The following is a 25,286-nucleotide window of genomic DNA, read 5'->3' as shown; positions in this document are numbered from 1 at the left end:
TAAGTATTGCTTAGTATCCCAAGGAAAAGAATTCTCACAACACATGGAAAATTTATTTGCTAATGTTATTATGTCTTGTAATTATTGAGAAAAGAAAATGAGAATGTAAAAGATGTTAAAAGGATATGGGAATGGAGAAATTTTCCAAAATAGAAAAAATGAGAAAGCCTAAGGAAGTGATGAAGGCCTGTGTAGGTTTCTTATGAAATATAAAGTATGAGACAAAAGAAAATATACACATAATGTTAAAATTTCTGAGGTCATAGTTTTTAGTCAACTAGTTTAAGGAACACAATATATATCTAGTAAAGGTTTATCTGAGAACATTTGTTTTTTTACCCAAGCTTTATCTACATAACACATGGTAATTAAAAGTACCAGATTGGTAGAACTAACTTCATCGGGTGTTTAACAGCCATACGTTGAGGCCTATACTAATCTGGTCAGAAAGACTTAAAGGACAGTTTTTGCCCCTTGCCCTCCAAGGTCTACTAAGTTCCAGGGGACTATGAAACATCTCTCAAAATGTCCTGTAGCTGTGGTGAGTCACCTGTCCTCTTGTTCAGGGAGACCATGGTGATCCCACGAGATGGACTTGAACCAGTGTCCAGTCTACAAAGAGGAGGGTCAACTCAGAGGGAACATTTCTTCCATGTTTCCAAGTGAAGATAGCCATGGTTGAGCAGGAACTTTGACTTATCTTCACATAGATGGAATTGGTAAAAGAAAGGAACCAAGGGCTCTTCCCAAGCCCATGTGACCCCCGAGTAACAGATCCTCAAATGACCTTAAGTGTAAATATAAATTGATTTATTTGGGCCAACTGTGTGGTCTTAAACACCCAAAAGGAAAGTATAACCAAAGAGTAAAGTGATCACTATATTTCTTTAAGAGTTCAAGGGATCATGCTTTTCAGACCTTAGGCTTAAATCCATATAAAAAGTTAGACAATTATTTTTCTTTGATGATTTTGTTTCTAAGCAGAAAGTGCTGCTCAGATGTTAGACTTCAAATCTTGGTCTGCAATACTGTAGTGCCCACCTGCAGCTAAGGGAGGCAAACTGCTATTGTTTTAACATGATGACTAAATTTGTTATCTTTCCCTATCTTGAAGCCTTTGAGAGGGAACTGATACTGATTCTAACCACTCCAACAGCTATCAAAATGCCTGAAAGCAAATTTTGAATCCATCACTCTTGAGTCCAGCCTTGGCAGACAGAAGAAAAATGAAGAGGAGCCCAATAGAGGGATGCTTTTGGAAGCTCTCGTCAAGAAATTCCAATGGACTCTCATATGAACATTTGAAAATTGCCCTGTTCTGACTTTTTTCTAGTTCCCTGTCTGGAACTTGTACTGCTAATTACTGTCTCCTTTACTTCTCCTTCATATCTCCCATTTACCACTCAAGGACTTTCTTTCTCCCCTACAGATAAGAGTTATACAATTTGGGAGTCTTTAGATAGACCCATTGAAGGTATACCCCAGTTGCCTCACCCTGTGTCCCTTTTCAGGATGGAAGAAGCCAGAGCAGTCTGTGTCCCGATTCCCTATTGGCAATTTGGGTAACCTCTTCAGAGGATGCTGTGATAAGAATAGGAGGTACGAATTGGCTAGGAAGTTAGTGTAAAACTATCCCAAAGAAAAGTATCCAGTTTCTTTGCTAAAAGTCAAAGTGTCCTTGGGCCTCTTAGCAACATACTCTATTCCAAAGGCCAAAAATATCAAAAGTATTTGGGAGCTCTTGTCTAAGCCTTCAGAGAGGGAAATATTAGAGTAGCAAAAAGCCCCATAAAAAAGAAGAAAGAGTACATGAAGTGATCAGAAAAAAGTAATGGGGAGATATGGGAGAAGTTGGGGGGGGAGGGAGGGGGCATGGGTTTGATCAAAACACCTTGTATGCTTATATGCCTATAGGAAATTCTCAATAAAAATTTTTTTAAAGAAGAAAAGAAATAATTGACAAAAATTTTAAAAACACTTTCTATAATATTGTAGCCTGTTATATTATAGGGCATGTACTGTATCCTGGCCATTTTATTATGGAATTTCCACTGTTAAAATGATATTTGGCTAAATGTTTTCTCCTTTCACATGCAAATTAAGATACTGTTACTTCATACATTTTGGGATTTTCCAAATTGCATATATGTATTAACATTTTCACATATTCACATGCTACTTAGAGAATATGTGGCAATTCATTGGTACTTAGGTGCTTTATTGACACAGTGTATTCTTTGACAGTAAATAATGAGGTATTAATCTTTGAATTTGTGAGGTTCCTGCTCATTATGAAATTTCTGATGTTTCCTAAGATGAGAGGAATTTATAAATGGTGGCTGACATGATTTTTGTCTGTAGGTTTTCTGTACATAAGGATTCTGTGATATTCAACATGATTGGATGGGAAAGTGAAGGGTTTCTCACATTTTTTTTATGTTGCTAGTTTCTTACACATATGAATTAAAAATAAATTTTGATTAAAAAAAAGAACTCTTTTAACCTGCCCCCAGTGACTTCCTTTCTCCAGCAAGGCCACACCTTTTAAGACCTCCCGAAACAGTGCCACCAACTGGGGACAAAATGTCTGAATACTTGGAGCCTATGAGGGACATTCTCATTTAAAACACTACAGGGAATAAGTGCTTTCTCACCCTGGAGATGATAGGAAATGACAATGTGTAAGTCTAGATTGGACTGAAGGGTTTTGTTAATGAAACTGTCAGTACTAAGAAAACAGTGTGCTAGATTATCAACTGGATTCAGCCATAAACAACCTCAATTATAGGGTCAGCAACATGACTCAGCAGGTAAAGGAGCTTGCAGTCAAACTGGATGACCTGAGTTCAATCCCTGGAACCCATGTGGTAAAAGGGAAGAACTGATGATCAAAGGGTATCCCTTCATCTCTACACAGCCATGATTACAAGCAAGCATCCCCTCATTCACACATACACAAAATAAATAAAATGTATAAAACCATTTTAAAAGACCTTGATTCTAGTTCCATTGTTGACCAGAAACCCTAACACCTCAACCTATGAATACTTGAAGGTCATTTATTCATTTTAGGAAATTTGTTGGATTTCTCATTTTGACAGTTTGTCCCCAAAGAGGGGTAGAACAGTTAAAAGTTACTAGGATTTATAAATATCATTTGTCATCATGACTGGAAGTCTCTTTCAATAACAGCTTTTCAGTCTAGACTACGTGTCAAAACTCACCGTTCATCTTCCTAGATATCAACTGTAGTTAAAAAGAATCCTTCCTGTGGAGCCCTTTAGTTAAGGGGAATATTTACTCAGAAGCAACCGTGTGTTCATATCACTGTGTCAAATTATTTTATGCCCTCAGGCACATACTTAAAAATATACTCTAGATAGCATAAATATATTTATTTGTGCTGTGTCAAAATTAATCTTACATATATTAAAATAATTTGATAATTGGCAGCACTTGAACTTGTAGATAGTCTACAGAATGCAGAAATTATTAAATTGAGTCATTATGAAACTGAAAGCCTATGATTTGTAATAAATATACTTTAGTATTTATTGTTTATCTCTATGGGAACAAGTGAGCATATAAATATTATGGACCATAAACCAAAAGTACTAAAGTTGCCATTTGAGGAGAGCCTAAGATACGGGAGAATTCTCAGCTATTTGCAAGTTAATTAGTTCTTTTAAATTATTTTTAATGTCTAATTTTATGGCAGATTTGAGCAGAAATGGTTTCTTAGTGACCATCTGGTCACTTTATATTGAAGGGAAAAAAAATCTTAACATGTTGTGTTAGCATTTTGGGGCTGAGAAAAGGCTATTTGAGGTCATCTAGTCTTGGAATTTCCAGGTTAGGGAGATGAAATTATTTGATTTTCCTTTATAGTATACATTATGTACACTTCCAATGTTAGAAACTTATTATTTCCCCCAGGAATGCATTCTTCATTAGAATTTTAGACAGTATTTTTAAAATTGAATCCAAATTTATCTGCCTCTAACTTTAGGTGCTTATTGCAGCCTCTGGGACTGAGCCGTATCAATATAATTCATTTTCCATGTGACAGCTCTTCAAATATTTGAAGGCATCTGCCATGCCAGCCACATCCTTCTCTCTTTCCTTGCCTCTGTCCTCGAGAACTAAACAACCCAGAAAGGGCTATTACTAGTGAAACAGAGACATGGATTCTATGAGGCCTATTAAGTTTAGCAGTCTCTCATTTGCAAGATACATGTTCTTCCTTTTCTGGACCATTAAAAATGTGTCTTCTGGGCTTGAAAGATGGCTTAAGGGTTAAGAGTATGCATTGCTCTTACAGAGCACTAGAGCTTGATTCCTACCACCCATGTTGGGTGATTCACAACTGCCTATGAGTCCAGCTCCAGGAGAATCCAACACCTCTGGCCTTTCTAAGCACTGGCATTCACATGAACATAATATATATATATATATATTCTTTTCTTCAGCCCTGAAAAGCTGATTTCACTAGATCACTAAGAACTTGCCTTTACCCTCCAGTGTCTTGGAATACAACTGGGATGAAATTCCAACCCTTGAGTTCATAAAAGGCATGGAGAGCTCCCTTAAGATTGCTACACTCATCCTAGGTTTTCATATCTCCTCAGATGCTTTTTCTGCCCCTTTTGTTCACCTTGGTAGGAAAAATTAAATCACGATCAAAGCAGAAGGACTGATCTATCCGCCACTGCTATTTGAGCTCCTCAAAGTCAGAATCACTGATTTACTAGAAGGTCATTGGATTTGAAGTGTGAACTAAGAGTTTAGAGTTTGAAAACAACACAGTTCAGTTGCCTTGGATGTGAAATTAGGACAATGAGAGAATATAATTGATAGTATACTGGGTGTGGATTTAAGCAGTCAACGTATGTAAAGTACGTAGCACAGTGCCCAGTGCACAGTAAACACCAGTAAGAATCCATTGTTATTATTCTAACAGAGAAATGAAAGACTCATAACTATGGTCTGAATGTGTGTCTCCCAAAGACTGATGGTCATTCTTGATCCCCATAGTAGTGCTAATGGACAGAAGTAGAGCCTAGAGGAAAGTTCTTACTTCACTGGGAACATGTCCTTGAAAGGGATTATAGGACCCTGGCCTTTTCCTTTTCCTCTGCTTCCTTCCTCACGAGGTGAGCGGTTTTTCCCCCCGTGTGTCCTGTCCATATCCAGCTTCGCTCATGTATAGGACATTGCTCTAACAGACAGATGCCATCTTTCTGAGCTCAGCTGCACCCACTTGCCTATGTGGATTATTACAGCTGGGTTTGTTGACTGTTCATGCCCCTCATGGAAGTAGGGGCAGGGAGACTGATGGAACTCTTACCTGAGAGTCTAGCCACACTTCCTAATTCATGATTAGCAATTTGATCCTAATTGCATGCAGCCTGGGAGAGGGATTAGAGTATTTAGGCTAAGAAAGTGTGGGGTCCCGTCTCTCTTGCCATGTCATTTTGTGTGGTTATGGGGAAGCCATCATCTATATGTGGGTGATGGCTTTCCGGTGCAGCCTTAGATTGGGAGTACTCACACTCCTGTAGGTAAACCCTTATCTATTGCTCTATAAGTAAACCCAGTAACTCATTGGTTACCCATAGTGCGGTCTGTGAAATCATACCTCCATTTATCATTGGCATTAAGGCAGGAGGGGGTGGACATCATTTACATTCAACTCCTTTCTGAAGGAATTTTAGCAATACTTTACCAGAGACCCAAAATGATGGGAGAATTTGATCAGTAAACCTTTCCTCTCTTTATGAATTAATTGCTTCCAGTATTTTGTTATAGTGATTTAAAGCTAATAAATACACACGTAAATTTAACTGAAGAAATTTTTCTTTTCTTACGGTGACCTATGAAATAGTTAAGGTGTACAGAAACATTTACCTTTTCCAGAAGAAATGGGACTCATTTTGATGAGAGATGCCACAGGAAGAATGCTCCCATCTGTGCTGTATCCTGTGGGTGATACAAGCACCTTCTAAGCTAAGTCCTGAATATAAGGTAGCTAGTGAGCACGTATTTGATGAACTAGAATGTAGGGACATGAAAAGGAATAAAAGGAATGAAATTCCTTCTCCTGACAACTTTGCAATTACAGTGCATGGGTCAGGAAGATGTTCATCATCTGCCCACTTGCTCACAAGATACCTCCTGAAATAATTCTTCATTTTTTTATCACCTCCTTTTTACCTCAACCTTAATAATTTCTACTAGGCTTTGGAAAACTTGCTTTCAGGACTTGAGAGTCTCACAGTGGTAGTATAAATCTCTACCTTTTTTCTGACAAATTTTCTTTGTAATTTACTTCATAAACATGTTCCAATGTTTCTATGGTTGTCATCAATCTTGGGACAATGTGGCGGTTATCCTGACTAGCAGCACATAGTGAAATTTGAATAATTACTATGTGCTGGGCATTATGAAACATGCTTTTAAATCTCCCACTTAAAATTTATAATAACTTTATAATTTTCTACTTGAAAATGTGAAAATTTGGGTTGGAAAAGCTTGGTAACTTAAGGTCACATAATTCATAAGTCAAATCTTAAGGCTGTTCCTAAGATTTGAACCAAGACTGTGTCTTTACTCAAGATTTAAAATAAGATTATTTTTACTTGCTTTTCTTAGTTATGACATAAGGACATATAAGATGGCATTGTCTAAAATCTTCTCCCAATTATTCTTCTCATGGGATTCATTATGATTCTGAAGGATCAGTTGTTAACCACTAAAATTGACTTACAGGTGCATATTAGCTAACTTTCTTGTGGATGTCAAACAATGTTGGGCAGTGGCAACTTAAGGGGAGGCTCCTGATTCAAGGGACACAATACAGTCAGTCCATCATGGTGGGGAAGCCATGGTGGCTGAAATGGTTCAGTTCATGGCAGTGAGCACTTAGAGCAGCTGATCACATTGTGGCAAAATCCAGAAAACAAGAAGTAGGGCCAAACTGTAACATTCAGCCCTTACCTTCCAACCCATGGCCAGCATCAACCAGCTAAGTCTCACATTCAAAATGTTCCACAACATCTCAAAACAGTGCTACCAGCTGGGGACCAAGTATTCAAACTCATGAGCCCATGAGGAACATTTCACATTCAAAGCATGACAAGGAGGCCCTTTACACATGCCTTCTTACTTCATTCCGACAGAGGAATGCTGGCATGAGCCATAATGGAATCCTCAGAGACTCACAACTGGGTCACTTTGGTAAGAGGAAGAGGACCAGGCAGGTCAGTGAGGCTGTTTTCTTCACAACACTGCACGCTCATTTAGAGAATTTTGAGGCAGCACAGGGCCAGGATGAGGTACGGGGTGAAGGAGATAGACTGGATGGGCCAGTTTTACTACTGTATAGGTAAAAGAGCTCCCTTGTCCTTGGAGTTGGCCTCTGTACCTTCTCTTGAAATCTCAGTGATAAAGTTCAGAATGCAGAATTAGAATATGACTAAGAAGGGGTTGGAGACATGGCTTAGTGGTTAAGAGCCTGCACTGCTTTTTCAGAGGATCTGAGTTCAGTTCCCAGCGCTACATCTTGCAACTCTGTCACCTATAACTCTGGCTCTAAGGAATCTGACACCTCTGGCCTCTGCAGGCATCTGGACTCATGTACACATGCCCCTCTCCAACACACAATTTCTTTTTTAAAGTTAGAGCATGTGGACAGTAGCAGGGATATCAGAGTATAAGGGCTCTAGTTGGGGGAGGGAGGCTATGGGAGGGTGCCATCTGGGAAGTGGGTGTATAGTTGAATAAGATGGTTTGGGATGTTCTGTGTGATACAGCTTAGAGAGGCCAAAGGAAAATTTGTGGGAGTCAGTTCTCTCCTTCTACCATGTGAGTTCTTGGGATTGAACTCAGGTCCTCAGACTTGGCAGCAAGCCCCTTTACCCTCTCCTCCTTCTGACCCAGACCGAAGATTTTTGATCATTAGATACTGTTATATTGTGGTTGTGGCGGGGGAATGTCATACCACCAATGCAGAAATCTTGACTTTCAGTTCAGGCTGGGAAGAGAAGTGTACTCAGGGCCTGCAGAGCTCCACAATCAGAACGTGTGTCTCCACCTTCCTGAACACAGGTTTGTCATGACATGTGTCCAATTATCTGCTAAAATTATACTTTACTTCCATAGCTGAAAGTCCATGGAAACACTTGATCCTGTGCGAACAAAATTTGTGTTCCGAATCATTGACTCTGACAGCCAGTACTAGTTATACAATGTATTGCCTTTATACAAGCGAATTAACTTACTGTAGCCTAAGTTTTGAATCCTTAAGATGGGAGGAAAGATTGCCTGTTAGGGTTACAGTGAAAATTAAATGATAAATTGTAGAAAGACATTCTTTGTACAATATTTATAAAGAGGGGCTTTATAAAATCAGTAGGTGACATTAGCACCATCTTTAAATTTAATTTAATCAGATTTTATCTACATGAATATAAACAAAGAACAAAGGCAAAGTCAATTCCTAAATTCAGCTCTACATCTTATCCTCAGTCCAGGGTTAAACTACATAGACAAATATTTCCAATAAAATTCTACAGTTCTGCTGTAATCCAAGCCAGGAGGAACGATTATACTGAAGGTGAAAACGGACCACACATGTGATGGAACCTGTAATAGTCTGGATCTTGAATGTCTTTACAAATCCCCGTGTTAAAGGCTTGGTCCCCAGAGTGGCACAGTAGAAGATGGTGGATCCTTTAAGACATGGAGCCTAGTAATTATGCCTTTTGATCACTGGGGGCATGCCATGAAAAGAGCGTTGTGAGAAAAGAGGGTTGTGAGATCTGATTCCAATTCTTTTTTGCTTCCTGGCCATGTGATGTGTTTTCTCTGCCATTTTCTCCCATCCTGATGTGTTGCCACAGCACAGTCCCAAAGCACTGGATCCTATTGATAATGGACAGGAACCTCCAAAACAAATGTTTCTCTTAGTTACATCATGTATTTTGTGATCAGAGCTAATAAGACAGTAAACAATTCATTTCAGCTCTTCCTCCCTCATCCTTTCGCTGTGCTCCTTCCTCTCCTATTAGGCACCTTTGCCCTAGCAAGCTGGCCCAGCTGTGAGCCTGACAAGCCAGCCTGCAGTCTTCAGAGATGTTTTCAGCAACAGCCAAATGTTATCTGTTCATCTACACAAGATGCTTAAAGGTGTTAATGTTATAGCAAGTTAGCTCTCTTAGACAGCAACTTTCTAGTCACCACAAAGTATATTTAGGAACTTTCCTTAAAGGGAGAAAGGATCTTAGTAAGCCAAAGGACATTTGAGCACCTACTATGGACCATGTCTTGTTTCACCTCTGAAAACACACAGCTGAGCTGTCAAAAAAGTACAAGCCCCTGATTAGTGGATATTGGTGGGTTTATAATTTTGAGGACCTTTTGCAACATTTTACCTAACACAGATTACAAGATGCCCCATTATTTTGTGGAAATTAAGGAAGATTTTTTTAAAAATGAAAAATACATTTTGATTAGTGCTTATTACAATTTTGCTTTTACTTTAATTGGAAGAGCTACATTAGAAACAGTCATGAATTTTTGTCCTATGTAGTATTTTATATATGCAGTTAAAAAGAGTAAATGTGCTTAATAATCTTATTTTCTAAAACTGTTAAAAATTTGCTTCTTTTTTATCACTTTCAACTTTGAATTATTATAATTTTGCTTTTCCACACAATATATTTCTTTATGCCTTTAAAGGCAGTGGTGATATTACCTTATTGAGTGCTGCACTTTGGCCCCCGAGAGTTTCTCCTCAGCCTGAAGCTATGCAAAAGCAGTAACAGCTTCAGTAAGAGCTTCTGCCTGACGACAATGAGTATTTGCATATTAATGCAAAAATATGTTACAGTATCAAAAATACACATCTTAGAATTGATAAACTCAAAATTAATTATGATCGCTAGGGTCAATACATTTTTTCAATGTGTATTTTTCAATGCATGAAGTTAATGAGAACACTGTACACTTATGTGTAATTTTATAGCTTCTGGAGCAATTTATATATATTATCTGATGTACATATTGAAATTCCAGCCAAGAGCAAACATTAGGAAGAGTATAATTTTCTCTGGGGGTAGGCGTTTATAAAGACAATAAATCGCTGCTGTTACCCTGAAGGTACGCATCCACACACTTATCTTTTCATTTCTCTTGCTAACTATGGCAGACTGTGCTTCCACTTCATTTGTTCTCCAGTCTTCCTTGGCACAGCAACATCATATTTGCTGTCTCAGGAATAGCTGAATGAGAATGGAGTATGAATACATGTTCTGTACATTACACTCAGGCATCTCACGTAAAACTGCCCTGGATGGTTCCTGGACTAAGTTAACACATGAAATTCACCATCACAAATCCACTCCTTGTCAATCAGACACCCTCCTGTACACAGCTCTTAAAGCTTATTTAACCAGCATTGTTTCCATAAAGTGATGTCTTACTTTTGCTTAACATAAATTCATACTTTTGCCTAACATTATAAAACTCTCCAGCATAGAAAAAAATACAGTTTCCCACACTGAATGCAGAGGACTTGAGTGCTAGTATTCTTTTCCTTAATGTCTTATAATTTAAATACTATGTTGTAAAATAAAAATTAAGTAATATGATATAATTCAGCATGTTTTATGTTACAAGAGAAAAGATAGAAAAGGTAATTTGTTTTTTACACACACGTACATGTTCATAACAAAATACAGAAAAATATGATGGTTACTGTCTTGTGGTTGGAGCTGGCATTTATAACAACCTACTTTTAATATCTGTTATTTTCTATGTGTTTGTGGCTTTAATATTCATTAGACTGGGTGATAGCCCTTAGACCTTGTGTGACTCTGTAGTTCATGTTAGTCTTACCTTAAACAGTGTTGTGCAACAGTTTCCTTCAATAATAAAACTTTCCCACCTGTAGGGAAGCTTGTTAAGATGCAGGATATTCTAAAGGGAGGTAAAACACTCCATCTACAGGGAAGCTCCTTAAGCAAAGGAATTAAACAACTCAATAGCTTCAAGAAGTCCCTGAAACCAACCAGATTAATTAGACCCCTCCATCCCAAGCATATATAAGTAGTAAGAATGGCTGGAAGACATTCTCAGACAATCCCAGCCACCTAGAAGGCACAGAGCCCAGCAGAGCTGCCTGAAGAATTCAGACCACTTGAGCTGCCTGAAATGACACTGTTGAGCTGCCTGTAGGTCGTACAGTGTGCTCTAGGTTTCCACAGTTTGCTAGCCATCATTCATTACCCATGCTGGGGTGGGGTTTTGGTGATACGGCTGTCTTTGATTCACTTCTGCTCTCTTGAGTAACCCCTCACCCATACTCCTGTAAGTAATCCAAATAAAACTCATTGGTTCACCAAATGGACTTTGGTGGTATCCTTACTTTGAACTGCTTTTGGTTCCATGTCTGGGGAGAGTAGATGCTGTTCTTGTTTTGTCAGGACTAATATCACATAGCAAATAATCACATGAAAAAGCAATGAACGTATGTTTCTCTAAGCCACTGGTTTTGGCATCTAGCCATGTCTTAACTTGCTTTTACAAATACATTGGTTGTAGTTGATGTTTTCTTCCCATGTGGCCTATACCCCACATGTGATTACAATTGAAAGCAAAGAAGGAACTTGTGCTCTGTCAAAAATGTGTTCAGCATCTAGTGACAGAGATCCAAGTTGTCTTGGATTATATCCCATATGTAAAATAAACTGATGAGTGCTTGCTTATAAATAAATACTGGAAAACGTGAATGAGTGTGATAGAACATATAGATCTCTGCAAAAAAAATTCAAGTTTATGTAATACTCTGTCCTCAAACAGGTGAAACATATATCAGCACCCCTTAAGAATGGAGTGGATCTAGAGACTTTCTTGCAGAATACAGGATTGTGCAGGAAGGAGGACTAGAGTAACTTTACAGTAGAAAACCCTGACAAGATGATCTCAGTCAGGTGAGGTCAGCATCAGCAATGGTGACATCATGTGCCCGTCACAGAGTATGATATGGTAGTTTAGTATTGCAGTCTTCTACCTCTAAACCAACCAGCCCTTCCTAACCATGAGATAAATTAGAAAGACCCATGTGGAAGAATGTTATACAGAGATCTGACAAATATCCTTCAAAACTGTAATGGTCATCAAATATAAAGTTTGAAAGAATGTTGTAGTCAAGATGATCCTAAGGAGACCTGACAGTTAAAAAATTCTGTGGAATCTTGGTCTGATTCTGAACAGGGAAAAACCAAGGAAATAAGAATAAAATATAGACCCTACTTAATACCAAGACACTAATGCTAGTTCCTAGCTGAGGCAAACACACTGCACCAAGCCGAGGAGTTGGCAGTAGGAGAAACTGGACTTAGAATATGAATACGAAGAAACTTTCTTCGGTATTTTTGTGCTTTGTTGGTCACTCTAAACCTTTAAAACAAAAAAGCCTACTGAGAGGAAAAAGCAACTGAGCTGAGTCTAACTCAAAATTAAGAATTACCTACTATGGACTGATGTTTCTAGTTCCCTCCCTCCAGTTTCCTGTATTAAAGCCCTAACCAATGATGGGGCAGGAACTGGAGTATTTAGAGATAAGGGAAGAAGCGGTGAAAAGAACCTCACACTGACTGCTGTGGTGGCTGGGGATGATTGACATCCTTACCAGATGTATGTGAGAGATTCTTATTCTTTTATTATTATTTTAGTTATAATCATCCTAAGTAGGATGAGATGATACCTCATTTGTGGTTTTGATTTTGCATTTCTTTGGTAGCTAATGATATCAATTTTTTATACCTTGTTGACAATTTGTATTTCATTTTTAAAAAAATATTTTATTTAGTATTTTTATTTTATGTGTAGGAGTGTATTGCCTGCTTGTATGTAAGTGCATCTGTATTGTGCAATGCCAGTGGAGGTCAGAAGAAGCCATCAGATCCTTGGAAATGGAGTTATAGATGGTTGTTAGCTGCCATGTGGGTGCTTGATATTGAACCTGGGTCCTCAGCAAGAGCAGCCAGTGCTCTTAATCACCGAGTCATCTCTTCAGCCCCCTTGTATTTCAATTTTTAGGAAGTATCTACTTGGGTCATTTGCTCATGTTTCAATTATGTTATTTGTGATTTTTGTCAAGTTTTCTGAGTTGCTTACTGTGGTGGTTTGAATGAGAAAGTCCCCATAGGCTCCAAGTATTTGAATAATTTGGCAGCAGCTGGTGGTGCTGTTTGTGGAGGTTTAGGGGTCTGACCTTGCTGGAGGAAGCATGTCACTGAGGGTGGACTTTAAGAGTTCATAGTCTTGCCCCATTTTGTGTTTCCTCATGTGCTTGAAGATGTGCACTCTAGCTTTCTGTCCCAGTTGCCTCTGCCACCATGCCTCCACATCATGATGATGGACTCTCATTCCTCTGGAACTCAAAGCCCAAATGCATTCCTCTTCCCATATGTTGCCTTGCTTAGGGTATTTTTTCACGTCAACAGAAAAGCAAGTATTACACATTAGTCCTTTGACAGACGAAAAGTTGTAAAATATTTCCTCCTATTTTGTAAGTTGTCTCTTCATATTACTGAAGCATTTTAGTTTGATATAATTCCATTTGTCTAGTTTTGCTTTTGCTTCCTGTAAGTGGCATTTTAGAATAAAATAGTTAACATCTACAAATGTAGATGGTTAGTTATCAAGCTAACTGGAAATTGCTTTTTCTTATGAGTACTCTTCAAAACTGCAAAGTTCACCAAAAACAATGTTTGAAAACCTGTTATTACGAAGAAGATACTGAGGAGGCATGACAGCTACACATTTTGTGGAATCCTGATGGAATTTTTGAACAGAGAAGGAATAGTGGGCTCCAAACTACACATAACAATAAATTTAGAGGGTGTACTAGTCAGGGTTCTCCATAAGAACAGGACTGATAGACTGAATATGCATTATTAAAGGGACTGCATTAGATTGTATTTACATGGTACAGACTGGGTAACAATAATGACTGTGCAAACTGAAGAATTGAGAACCGGGGAGTTGCTCAGTCCAGGAGGCTGCTTGCCTCAGCGGTCTGAATCTGGCCCTGGAGGCTTGGAGGATTCTTGGCGCTGTTGGTCATCAACTTCATTGGAAGGCTGAAGAGAGACTCACTCTGAGGGCAGTGAAAGATGGTGGTAACAGTAACACTGGGATAAGCTTAGTTACCAGCAGGGAGCAAAGAAAAGGAAATCAATTTGTTCCCGAATGGCTTTCTGTTGGGGCCACAGTGGGAAAGAGCTGCCCACTCTGGGGAAGTCTTCCTCCTTCAGTTAGTCTTTCCTGGAAATGCCTTAAAGATGTACCCAGATGGTCTCTTAGTTGATTCTAGATCCAATCAAGGTAATAATGAAGATTAGCCACCACAGAGAAAAATGATGGCTTTATTTCATGTCACTTGTACTATTTTTTTAGTTTGTGCTTCTTTTGCATTGTGGGTTATATGCCTTTGAATTTTAAAAATAACTTCACACAAATCACCATTATGTGGTAATACTGAGGATGAGTTATTAAAGGTTTCTTATAGTTATTAGTGGGGATATTAGTAGAAATTTTAATATACTTCAAAAATAGAGATAAAAAGGACTTTCTATAGGTATATCACATTTTATGCTGTAATTTTTGAATATTTTACATTACTTTCAGTATTTAAAATGCTGTCTCTATAGATTGCTGAGCCATCACCCTAGCCCCCTGTGTGGCTGCTTTTAAAGGCTTAGAAGAAAAACAAGAGGGCAAAGAAATGACTTAAAGACAAAATGTATAATTCAAAGGGAAAGAAAACAGAAAGATTTGGAAAATTCCTAGTCTGGCTAGGTGGTAGAAAATGAAGGAACATATTCAGGAGAGGAAAACAAGGGTGTTTCTAAGCAACGTGTTGCTAAGGAGATTAGTATGGGTAGGGACCAGCAAGATAATGAAACACTTATATGTAAGGCATTCTGGAGATCATCAAGTGTGCCCTCCCCATCACACACCCAAAGTGCCAGGTGAGCAGAATGGCTTCAGGGAACCAACCCAGGGTACCCTCCATGGCTTTATTTTATAGGATACCCTCCAGTTTTTGCTACCTAAATTCTGGCACAGGATTCCTGCTCTAACTGTGGATCAATGGCCGAGTGAGATTCCACCTGCTGCTCTGGAAGGGGTGTTGATTCTGTAGGCTTGAAGAATGTAAGAGCTGTGGGGCATGCCTTCCTCCACCTGGATTTCAAAGATGTCATGAGGTCAGGCAGAGGCCCAGGCAGAACTTTGTTATTAGGGTGGAGCTGCTGTAGCATCCTTACTAGGGCAATGCGTCCTGGAACCAGAGGTGTGAGGGTGTCTCTGAAAATCCAGGATTCTAGCGCTACAATGACAGTCTCAGAGTGTTTCAGAGAGAAATCTCCAACCTGAGAGGGCTGAAGCCCAAAATGGCCAAGGAGACAGATATGTGGGGAGGGAGTCAAGTTGACCAGTGTGAAACAGCATTTTTCTCTCTTGGGCTTTGGAGTTCTCGGGGCTTATCACTCCTTTTTCTTTGCCCAGCTCTCTTTTTTGGAATGGGGATGTCCCACCATTATGTTTTGGAAGTACACAACTTGTTTTGATTTCATAAACTCAGAGCTGGTGCAATTTTCCCCAGGATTAATCCTGCCTTGAGTCACATATCTGATTCAAATGAGACTCTGGACTTTGTACTTTTGAGTTGGTGATGAATTGAATAAAAACACTGGGACTATTGGGATGAAATGGATATATTTTACATAACAAAAGGACATGGATGGGGAGGGCGGCTGTGGATAGAATTCTGTGGTTTAAAGGTTTCTGACAAAAATTTTATGGGTTGTAAATTTAATGATCTTTGGAGGTGGGGCCCTGAGTGGTAATTAGGATTCCATGAGGTCACAGTGGCATTTGTGGCTTTATAAGAAGAGGTAAGGACCAAGCTAACATGCCTTCTCTGTCTTTCCATTTGATGCTTTCCGTTTTATGAGGAAGGCTTCAGAGTGTACTGGTGTCAGGCTTTTGGACTCCCCATCACGGGAACTATGAGCTAAATAAACAAAACTATTCTTCATTAATCATCTAGTCTATGGTATTCAACTACGGCAGCAGAAACCAAACTAAGACACTGTTCAGAAAAATATTATATCCTGAGTTATAAACTACTTTGGCCACTAAAAAGAATTAGAGGAGGAGGAGGAATGGAAGGGATGAGGTCAGGAGGGCTAAGGGAGTATGAGGAGGCATGTCTCAGCACAGACTTCGCATGTGCTGTTTCCTTCTCTCCTTCTCAGTTACTATTAAAGAAATCAATTCTTAGCTTTCTCTAGGTACCCTCTAAAATTGAATAATATGGCAACTATAATTCCCTCAATAATATCTACTATGCCAGGTTTTTGCCTTAGAGGTATCTGTCATTATACACCATGAAAACAGCGCAAGTCATTACCATGACACTTTGTAGATGAGGAAACAGGCTCAGAGAAGTCATTTGTCATTCATCCATTTGGTGACCCAGCTCCAGTTTGAACAGACTAAACAGACTCTTAAATCAAGGGTACATAATATTCCACCCCTGCTATCCCACCCAGAGGAGTGTCAACACTTATGGGAATCTGGCTCTGTGTAGGAGGACATCAAATCACTGTAGCAAGGATATTAGGGCTGTTTGAGCCCTGTCACAAAGAAAATGAGAAGTTGTGATCCTTAGGCACTTGCTAGATTAGCCAAGATTATTATTTTTTTTTCTTTTTGACCAGAGGCATTTTCTTTTTGGAGTATCAAGAATTTGGTTAAAGAAAAGGATCACAATGGTGAACCAGAACTATCAGATTTACTAACACAGGAGTGGTGATGTTTGAGATTTAGGAAACTTTTATTAAGCTGTTATTTAGAAAAGATAGCAAGTGGAATAGGCATGCATATAAAAGGTAAATCCCTGGGCCGGGTGTGCTGGCACATGCCTTTAATCCCAGCGCTAAGGAAGCATAGGTAGTCAGATCTCTGTGAGATCAAGGCCAGTCTGGTCTCCATAGCAACTTCCAGGCCATCTGGGGTACAAGGAAACAATGTCTCAAAAAAACAGAACCAGAAAAAGTGGATCCCTGAAAACACTGAACAGGAAGGTACCCTAAATTTGCCCAGAAATAGAAAAAACAAACAAAAACCAGTACTGACCTCCCTGAGAACAGAGTTTTAATATTTTATTGTTTTTATCTTATGTGTATAAATAAGATAAATAATTTTATGTGTATTATTTAAGTGTATTTCCTGCATGTATGTAAGTACACCTGTATCCTGCAATACCTGCAGAGGTCAGAAGAGGGTGTAGGAGTCCCTGGATCTGGAGTTACAGATTGTTGTTAGCCACCTGGGAACTGAACCCAGGACCTTTGCAAGAGCAGTCAATGCTCTTAACCTGTGAGCCATCTCTCCAGCCCCACATAGTTAGATTTTAAAGCACAGTCAAATCAAAATAAGTTTTGAGTAGTGATTTTTTTAAATTGGTGTTTTCTTAGAGACTAACTCAATACTTTCCAAAAAAAAATTCACTCTGTCATTATGACAAAACATTATATTTTTAAAAGGTTTTCATTTACTCATTCTGTTGAATTAAGTCACAGTGATAGCCCCCAGGAAACCTTGCTGTACTGCTGAATTTATGGCCTAAGGTCAAACTTTGCAGCATATGTTGACTCAGAGTAAATGCATTCCAGAATCTTCCTTTGCATCACTATGTATGCCTGTTTATGTGTTGTGCCCCACAGATAACTACAAGCTATTTTGACTATTCAGAGGAGGGGAGGAATGTCCTTAATGGAGGCTCTTCTGTGTGGGAAGAAGAAAAGGCTGATGCTCAGAGGCCCTTCATTGGAATCTTCTAGGGCCTCATACCAGATTTGGGAGGGCTGATAACCAGCCTGACTAATTCTGGTATAGGAAAGACACCATTCAAAGAATGTCTAGCTTGCTGGATCCATGCTCCATTTTGTGACTCCGTGCTCCTTTAAGCTAGTCGTCTTTAGTCACAGCTCAGCTTACACTCTAAAGCACGGAGACACACCTTAGTTACACGAAGCTCAATTTTTACCTTCAGCCTTCCCAAACTTAAATATTTGATTTCAGATTTAACTTCCTCCAGGAATAGGCTGAGAGGTGGGGAAGAGAGGAGGAAGAGGAGAAGGAGGAGGAAGGAAGGAGAGAAGGAGGGAGAGAAGGAGGGAGGGAGGAGAAAGGAGAAGAAGGAAGAAGAAAAGAAAGAAAGGGAAATTTCTTTTGACCCTTAAGAGACTGGTTCTCTGGTGCTAGGAAATGTAGGGCATGTCTTAGAGCAGTTACTTTGTTTCTGACAGTAAATAAAGCCCTCATGGAAGAATATTAATTTATCTGGCCTATTTAGTATGTTAAATTACACTATTTCATACTCTAGTGGCTCGAAAAAGTTAATTTACCATTCGAATGGTGTGAATGATGAATATTTATATCATATCCTGGCACTTTATAGTAATACTTAATAAACAGCACATTTTGCTTAAGTGTGCTCTATTTTTTAATCAGTATTTATAAATACTAGAAAAGGAAGACAGAACCTTAGTATTTTATTGGCGACAAGAGGACAGCTGTTTACTATGGTGCCATCTCAGAGCATGCCTTGACATCAGGTCCTGATGTTAGGAGAGGGGAAGATACCAGGAAGGAAAAAGGATGAGACAGTGCTTAGATCTGATTCCAAAATATGTGCTATACTGAGCGTGTATCCTCCAGTCCTAAGTTGTCCTAGACCCCACCCTTGACCTCTCTCTCAATGCTTCCAGAGGTTTCCAGTGATACTAGAAAGAAATTTAAACACGGAAGAGCTGATTTCATTCTTCCTGATGCATCAGTTGGCTAAGGCACTAAAATCATTTGAATAGGTTTTGAAACAAAATGACACTTGCTTAATTCAAACAGTGGGCTGGGGATAAAGGGGCAGATATTTGATCTACATTTCATATGTAAAATAATGTTCATTGTACTTTCGGATGTCGGAAATACAATTTTGGTTGGTGGACAGTGTGCTTACGTGTATTACTTTGACAAGAACAGTAAATCAGTACACAATACTGATACTCTTTGGTTATTCCAGAAGCAAATATATTAATCATATGAGGTACAATTGGATGCTCTTTTCCTACTTGGAAAGTTGTTGAGTGTGTCATTGAGTTCCAAAAACTGTTCAGGACACAATGACTAGAAGTCACCTTTCTGTAACACAGTATGATGAAATAGTGATAAGATTTTCCAAGTTATAAGCAAAACCATTTTATTTGTAAAGATCCAAGTAGAATTAAGAGAATAAGTATTCCTGTGAAATATAATGAATGAATAAAGGAATAAAGGTAGTTAGTAGGTTAGTATTTTTTTTTCTTTTGTTCCCAGCTGGCCTCTATCTTAGAGACTCACCTGCCTCTATCTCTTGAGTGCTGAGATTAAAGGTGTGCACTATCTTTTATGGGTGGTTAGGGTTTTTGTTTTTTAAATTTTTTAAGGTAATATTGTGCTATGGAAACCAGGCAGACCTTGAGATTGCTCCATTCTCTTGCCTCAGCCTCAGATGCTGAGATTACAGGTGTGTAGCACCATTCCCAATTTATACATGACATCTCTAAATCAGATTTTAGTAAGCTAAAATCCTTCCCAGATAATTAATAAATTATTGGAAGCCTCTGAGAACTGAGATGCTAGCGTTAGGAATTTGAAAGACCACAATGACTTCAGAAATTGCCTGTCTGTGCAAGAGAGCCTTGTCAACTGCCAAATGCCTGAGGTTTTTCAGTGAACTTGGCTTTGGTCTCCTTGACTCTAGCCATCAGCTGGAAGGAGTCAAGATCGAGTTCCAGGACAAGTTTGGCTCTAATTCCCCCTCAGGGGCTCCATGAATTGAATTGAATGTAGGTGCTTGCTGGCCAGGTCATTTCATGCCCCTCTCATGGGCTCTGCTTACCTCCTTTACTCCCCCAAGGGGAGAGGAAAAAACAGGTGCAACCCAGCAGGGGGAGTGGGTGAGCTGGCCCCAGGGCCATCCAAATAAGTCCTTGGGTGTGGGTATGGGTGTGGGGCAGTTGGGTGGGATCAGCGTGCAGGCTACCAGCACCAAGTGGTGCGCCTCTCCGGGGGTGTGTGCAGGAGTCTCCAGGATAAATAGGAGGCTCCCTACGCTGGGCGACGCTGGGAGCCCGCTGGCTGCCGCCCGGGGTGTTTCCCTGCCCTGTAGCCAAGGGTGCCAGCCGCAGGAGTAGTTTCGCTTCCTACTGGCTCCTGGATTAGTTTCCAAGCACCCTCTCGGTGCCGGGGGGGCCAGGGAAGGGGCACGAAGAAGGAGGGAGACACGCATAGGGGCTGCTCTGCCCCGCACAGCGCAGTTGATGGACCCGGCCGCCCTGGACAGGGGCACCAGCTCCCGGTCCCTGCTCCTGGCCCTTGCCCTGGGTAAGTGGCCATTCTTGGCGCTGCAGATCAGGAGGAAAGAGAGGGGTTCTGGAGTCGCAGGGAGGGCGAACCTTGAACCGCGCTTGGGTTTAAGGATCAGAGAACTTGGCCAACTGCTGGAGCAGTGTTAAGGATCAGGTGATTCGGTCTCTCCTCTGGGTTGCACCTGCTGGAGGTTGCGCCTAGGAGTGCGGGAGGCCCCAGGGCGGAAGGGATTCCGTAGGCCCTCCGGAGCTGCGCTCAGGTGGCAGGGCTCGGCCAGTGTGCCTGGAGCAGTGCCTGGGAGGTACCCTAGGGGACCTGAGTGAGGAGGCGGGAGGGAACCCTCATAAAGGAGGAGTATGGGAGTGTGGATTGAGGATGCCAGCAGGAGGCAGAGGAGCAAAGTCCTCTGATGCAAGGTGGAGAGCAATTTGCCTTTGTGTGTGTGTGTGTGTGTGTGTGTGTGTGTGTGTGTGTGTTTTCCAGGAATGTGGGTGAGAGACAGGACTGCTGGAGAGATTGGCCCTGGGCTAGGATGAGTTATTACCCTCTTTTTCTTTTTCTCTCTTTTCTTATTCCAGTTTAGAGCACATGGAACTGGGAGGGAGAAGTCTCAACTTCTGAGACATGACTCTTCTATTCCAGATGAGGAGGCAAAGAGAAATGACAAAATACTCCAAACCTAAATCTTTTGTTTTATTGAGAACTTCATATGTGAGAAATGTATTTACATCATTTCACCCCCTTTCCGCCTCCAACTCCTCCTGTGCCCCCTCCCTCTCAAATTCATGACCTCTTCTTCTTTAATTACTGTTACATATATACATACACACACACACGCCATCATATTTCATGGATAAAGCTTCTTAGTCATGTCTAGAAGACACTGTCTTACAGCAGGCATCCTTGTCCCCTGTCTCTCTTACCCTTTCTGAGATTTTCTGAGTCTTAGGTGATACATTGTAAATGTATCAATTGGGGTTGGGCACTCCACAGTCACTTATCCTTTGCATTTTGACCAGTTATGGATCTCTGTAATAGTCTCCATCTGTTGCAAAAAACAAATAAAACAAAAGAAAAAAAATCTTCTTTGATGAGGGGTCAGTCAGAGCTACATTTATCTGTGGATATAAAAGTAATTAGAAAACAAAAATGATACTGGTTTAAGAAAACAGCAGAAGTAGGTGCTCCTCTGGAGTTTATGACCTCTCCAGCCATGGGCATTTAGCTAGGTTTGTTGTTATCAGGTGTGAGCTACCTCCTGTTGAACAGACTTTAAGCCCAATTAGACAGCTGTTTGTTATCACCAAGATAAAACTACCACTACTGCGCCATTGGGGATCTCTTGCTGAACTATTTCCTGTTTTAAGGAGAAGTCACAGTAGGAAGACTTTCTCTTCTCTTCACTTGGAAAGTTAAGCCTGGGTTATTTAAGAACTAGCAATGGTCATCCCACAAAAGTTCAAGGCTAGAGGGAAAGGATTGGCTTAATTTGTAGTAGAAGCAATTAGAATCAACTTAGTGGTAGAGCAAAGTAGAACTTGAAGAATAATGTAGCTGAGACTGAGGTCAAGAAACAGCACTGATGCTCTTGTCACCATCATGTGGATGCAGCCGTCAATGCCGTCCTCCACCTTGTCTGGACTGTTCTTTAGTCAAGGTATTCACCAAGCATCTGCTACAGTCAGCAAGATGCTAAAGTATGCAGGAAGCGGGTAGAAGAGAGTTCAAGTGTTTCCTAGATGTGATTGAGCATGTAAGGAACTTGTGTTGCAACTGAGAATGACAGATTGACAACATGAAATGATGAGGGGAAAGTTCAGGAAACACAGAAGAGAGAGCTCCACTGTGAAGGATGGACTGTAATGAAAAGCTACATGGAAGACGTGTGAGTACTGAAAGCTCAGAGAGGATTAGAAAGATGAGAAAAAGTCAGGGTGGCAGGTAGGCAAGGAAAAACAATTTAGTAATCTTTTCTGGCAGGATGGTAATTCTCTACTGGAAAGAGAAGCAATTAGATGGCCAGAAGATATAGAGAAGTTAGGAAGAATAAAAAAGACAAGCCAAATTAAAATATATGAGCAAATTAAAATATATGAGCAAATATATCAACAAAGCAGTTAAACAGACACCGTCACAAATCTTCAATAGGAAATGATATGATGCAAACAATGAATCAAAGGAGGTAAAACTGGCAGTGGGATGCACTGTGGGATGAGGGGAAGTGACCGTGGACCAAACGACTTGATTGTTTCATAGGCATGATTTAAGCATGAACTGTGGTGTTGAGTCTGAAGAGTCAGTACAGAAATAATTATTCAGGGTTGATGGAAGTGTACCCCCTTTACTGTCACACTGTTGATCCCACCCTCCAACCTTAGCAAAATGCAAAAATTATTTTAAAAAAGCAAAACTCTGATCTAGTGCTATAGTAGACCCTGGGAGACCTAACAGTTAAACCACCTTGTTGAAGGGTGCTTAGGAGGTTGAATTCTGTTTCTAGATTCCTGACGTGCTCAACTCCTTGCAAAGTGCCAAAGGATGTAATTTGTTGGCATCACTGTTTCCATTAAGTGTTCCTATTTCTATCACATGCACTTTAAGTCTCACTCCTAATTTAAGCCACATGTTATTTTACTCTTTGAAAAGAATATGAGCAATGTGATGTGATGCGACTTGATGTATGTGACAGGGAGAGAGCACTGAGTGCAGGCATTGGACAGATGTGAGCCCTGGTTTTGCCTCTTCTGTTCTGTGACTCTAAGATACCTGTAAGTTACAACTTTCTTGACAATGTTTTCTTCATTTGTAAAATGAAGAGGTGTCATAAGTGTAGATATACTTTAAAAGCACTTGGCATTTAAGAGATGAATCCGACAGTCTCTTCCGTCCTCCGTGGGCATTGCATGACATGGGTACACTTACCTACATGCAGGCAATATACACATACACATAAAATTTTTAAAAAAATTTAAAAAAGAGATGAATCTATACAGAGTAATTTTCATTCTAACATAAGCAAATTATATGATGCTCCTTTTAGGAAACTTTATGAAGGAAAAAGCAGGTTGGAGATAGAAAAAAGGGTGTACCATAGAAAAATTAACTTTATATAATACACATAAATTTATCACATAACAACATATTTTTATATATGCTTTTATTTATGCAAATAATATCCTTTATACCCATTGACATGCTTTTATTTATTTATTTATTTATTTTTGGTCTTTTTGAGACAGGGTCTCCCTGTAGCCCCAGCTGTCCTGGAACTCACTATGTAGACGGCTGGCCTTGAACTCAGAGAGATCCACCTGCTTCTGCCTCCCGAGTGCTGGGATTAAAGGTGTGTGTCACCACATTTCTTTTATTTCATTTTGTATTTTTTTGATATAGGGTCTCCCTATAACTCCAGTTGTCTTGGAACTTGCTACATGGACCAGGCTGGCTTTGATCTCGCAGCGATCAACCTGCCTCTGCTTTCCATGTGCTGGGTTTGAAGGCATGTGCCACCGCAATGACCCAGTGAGTTGCTTTTATTTTATTAAAACTATTCAAAGGAATTTTTATAAAAATCATGATTTAGACTTCTTATCTGTATTCTCTTAATTGTTAACCAAATTCAATTATTGATAAAAATCTAATTCCAATGGTTGAGAGTGAACCATTCAAGAAGAGATACTTGTATACTCTGTTTTCAGCTTTGTCATTGTATATGAGAAATGACACCAGTGGAATAATTCTCATTTCTTACAATTGTGGGTTATGGGCTTCAGTCAAATATATATCTTGCTATGGTCTTTAAATAATAAAGAGACTGATCCATAAGTTCTTCCTTGCCAAAAGAAGGGAACACCCTGTAGTGATATCACCCTGAGTCCTGCTTGCATCTGTTCACTATTTAAAGGCATACCGTGAGAGCATAATCTGGTTCCAGTAACTCTTGTGTCTTGTTAACTTAGTGAGAACAGTTTCTGACTTACCAATGGCTTACCTTCCAAAACCAATGTCAAGTATTTTGAACTTATATCACACAACTTACATCATGTCTCACAATTTCTGATTAACATTTCCCTATCATATCACAAAGATATTTGAATTTACAATGTACTAAAAGAATAGAACTAATGGTAATAATCTCATGTTAATGTCTGTAAACTCCATGCTGCAGATAACATTTGGCTTCATCATTATACCTTGATAAAACTGTGTTTCTTTTCCTCAGCAAGGATTTTGGGGGGCGGGAGTGAGGTAATGTCTCTAGTGTACCCTTTATATGTTATTCATTCAACAGATATAGATTGATAATCTGTTAGGAAAAAGGCCTCATGTAACTGATGAACATACTTGAATGTACTTGCATGACAGAAGACACTTTCTAATTCAGAGTACTTATTCTTCAGGTAGGAGATAAAAGACTTTATGGGGGAGAATAGGTTTTGGGCTTACTCCTCTATGCTTTGCATACAAAATTCTATCTGATCTGACAAGTATTTAATATCATCATTCAGTTATGAAGTTAAAACCATTCTTAAGTCACCTGATCTGACAAGCATGAAATTCTTCTACTGAAGGAGGTCCCAGCCTCCTTTCAAGATGGTTAATGTTCCTTGTTTCTGTGGAGAACTCCATTCACAAATACTTTGTGGAGTTTATCCATCTTAAAATTAGCTGCTTTCCTAGATATTTATGCTGTTCTTATAGCTAAACTTGCCCCCTCATAATAGAATGCTCACAAATCGAACAAGAGGAAAGCGGTCTGGTTAAAATGAGTATACTTTATGATGATGATTACTGTATCT

General features: G+C 39.6%; 1 protein-coding gene across 1 annotated transcript in view; it reads left to right on the top strand.

Moving 5' to 3' along the window:
• The first annotated feature begins 20,190 nt into the window (after window positions 1-20,190).
• Btc (betacellulin) overlaps window positions 20,191-25,286 on the top strand; it is a 50,901-nt gene continuing 45,805 nt past the window's right edge. The window contains exon 1 of the mRNA XM_008843529.3: window positions 20,191-20,502. Within this exon, the coding sequence (XP_008841751.1) occupies window positions 20,439-20,502 (64 nt within the window). The 5' untranslated portion in view covers window positions 20,191-20,438. The remainder of the gene's footprint in view (window positions 20,503-25,286) is intronic.

Source organism: Nannospalax galili, unplaced genomic scaffold, assembly GCF_000622305.1.
Source record: "Nannospalax galili isolate Female #2095 unplaced genomic scaffold, S.galili_v1.0 scaffold800, whole genome shotgun sequence".
Lineage (NCBI taxonomy): Eukaryota > Metazoa > Chordata > Mammalia > Rodentia > Spalacidae > Nannospalax > Nannospalax galili.
This window is presented reverse-complemented; position numbering and strand designations above follow the sequence as displayed.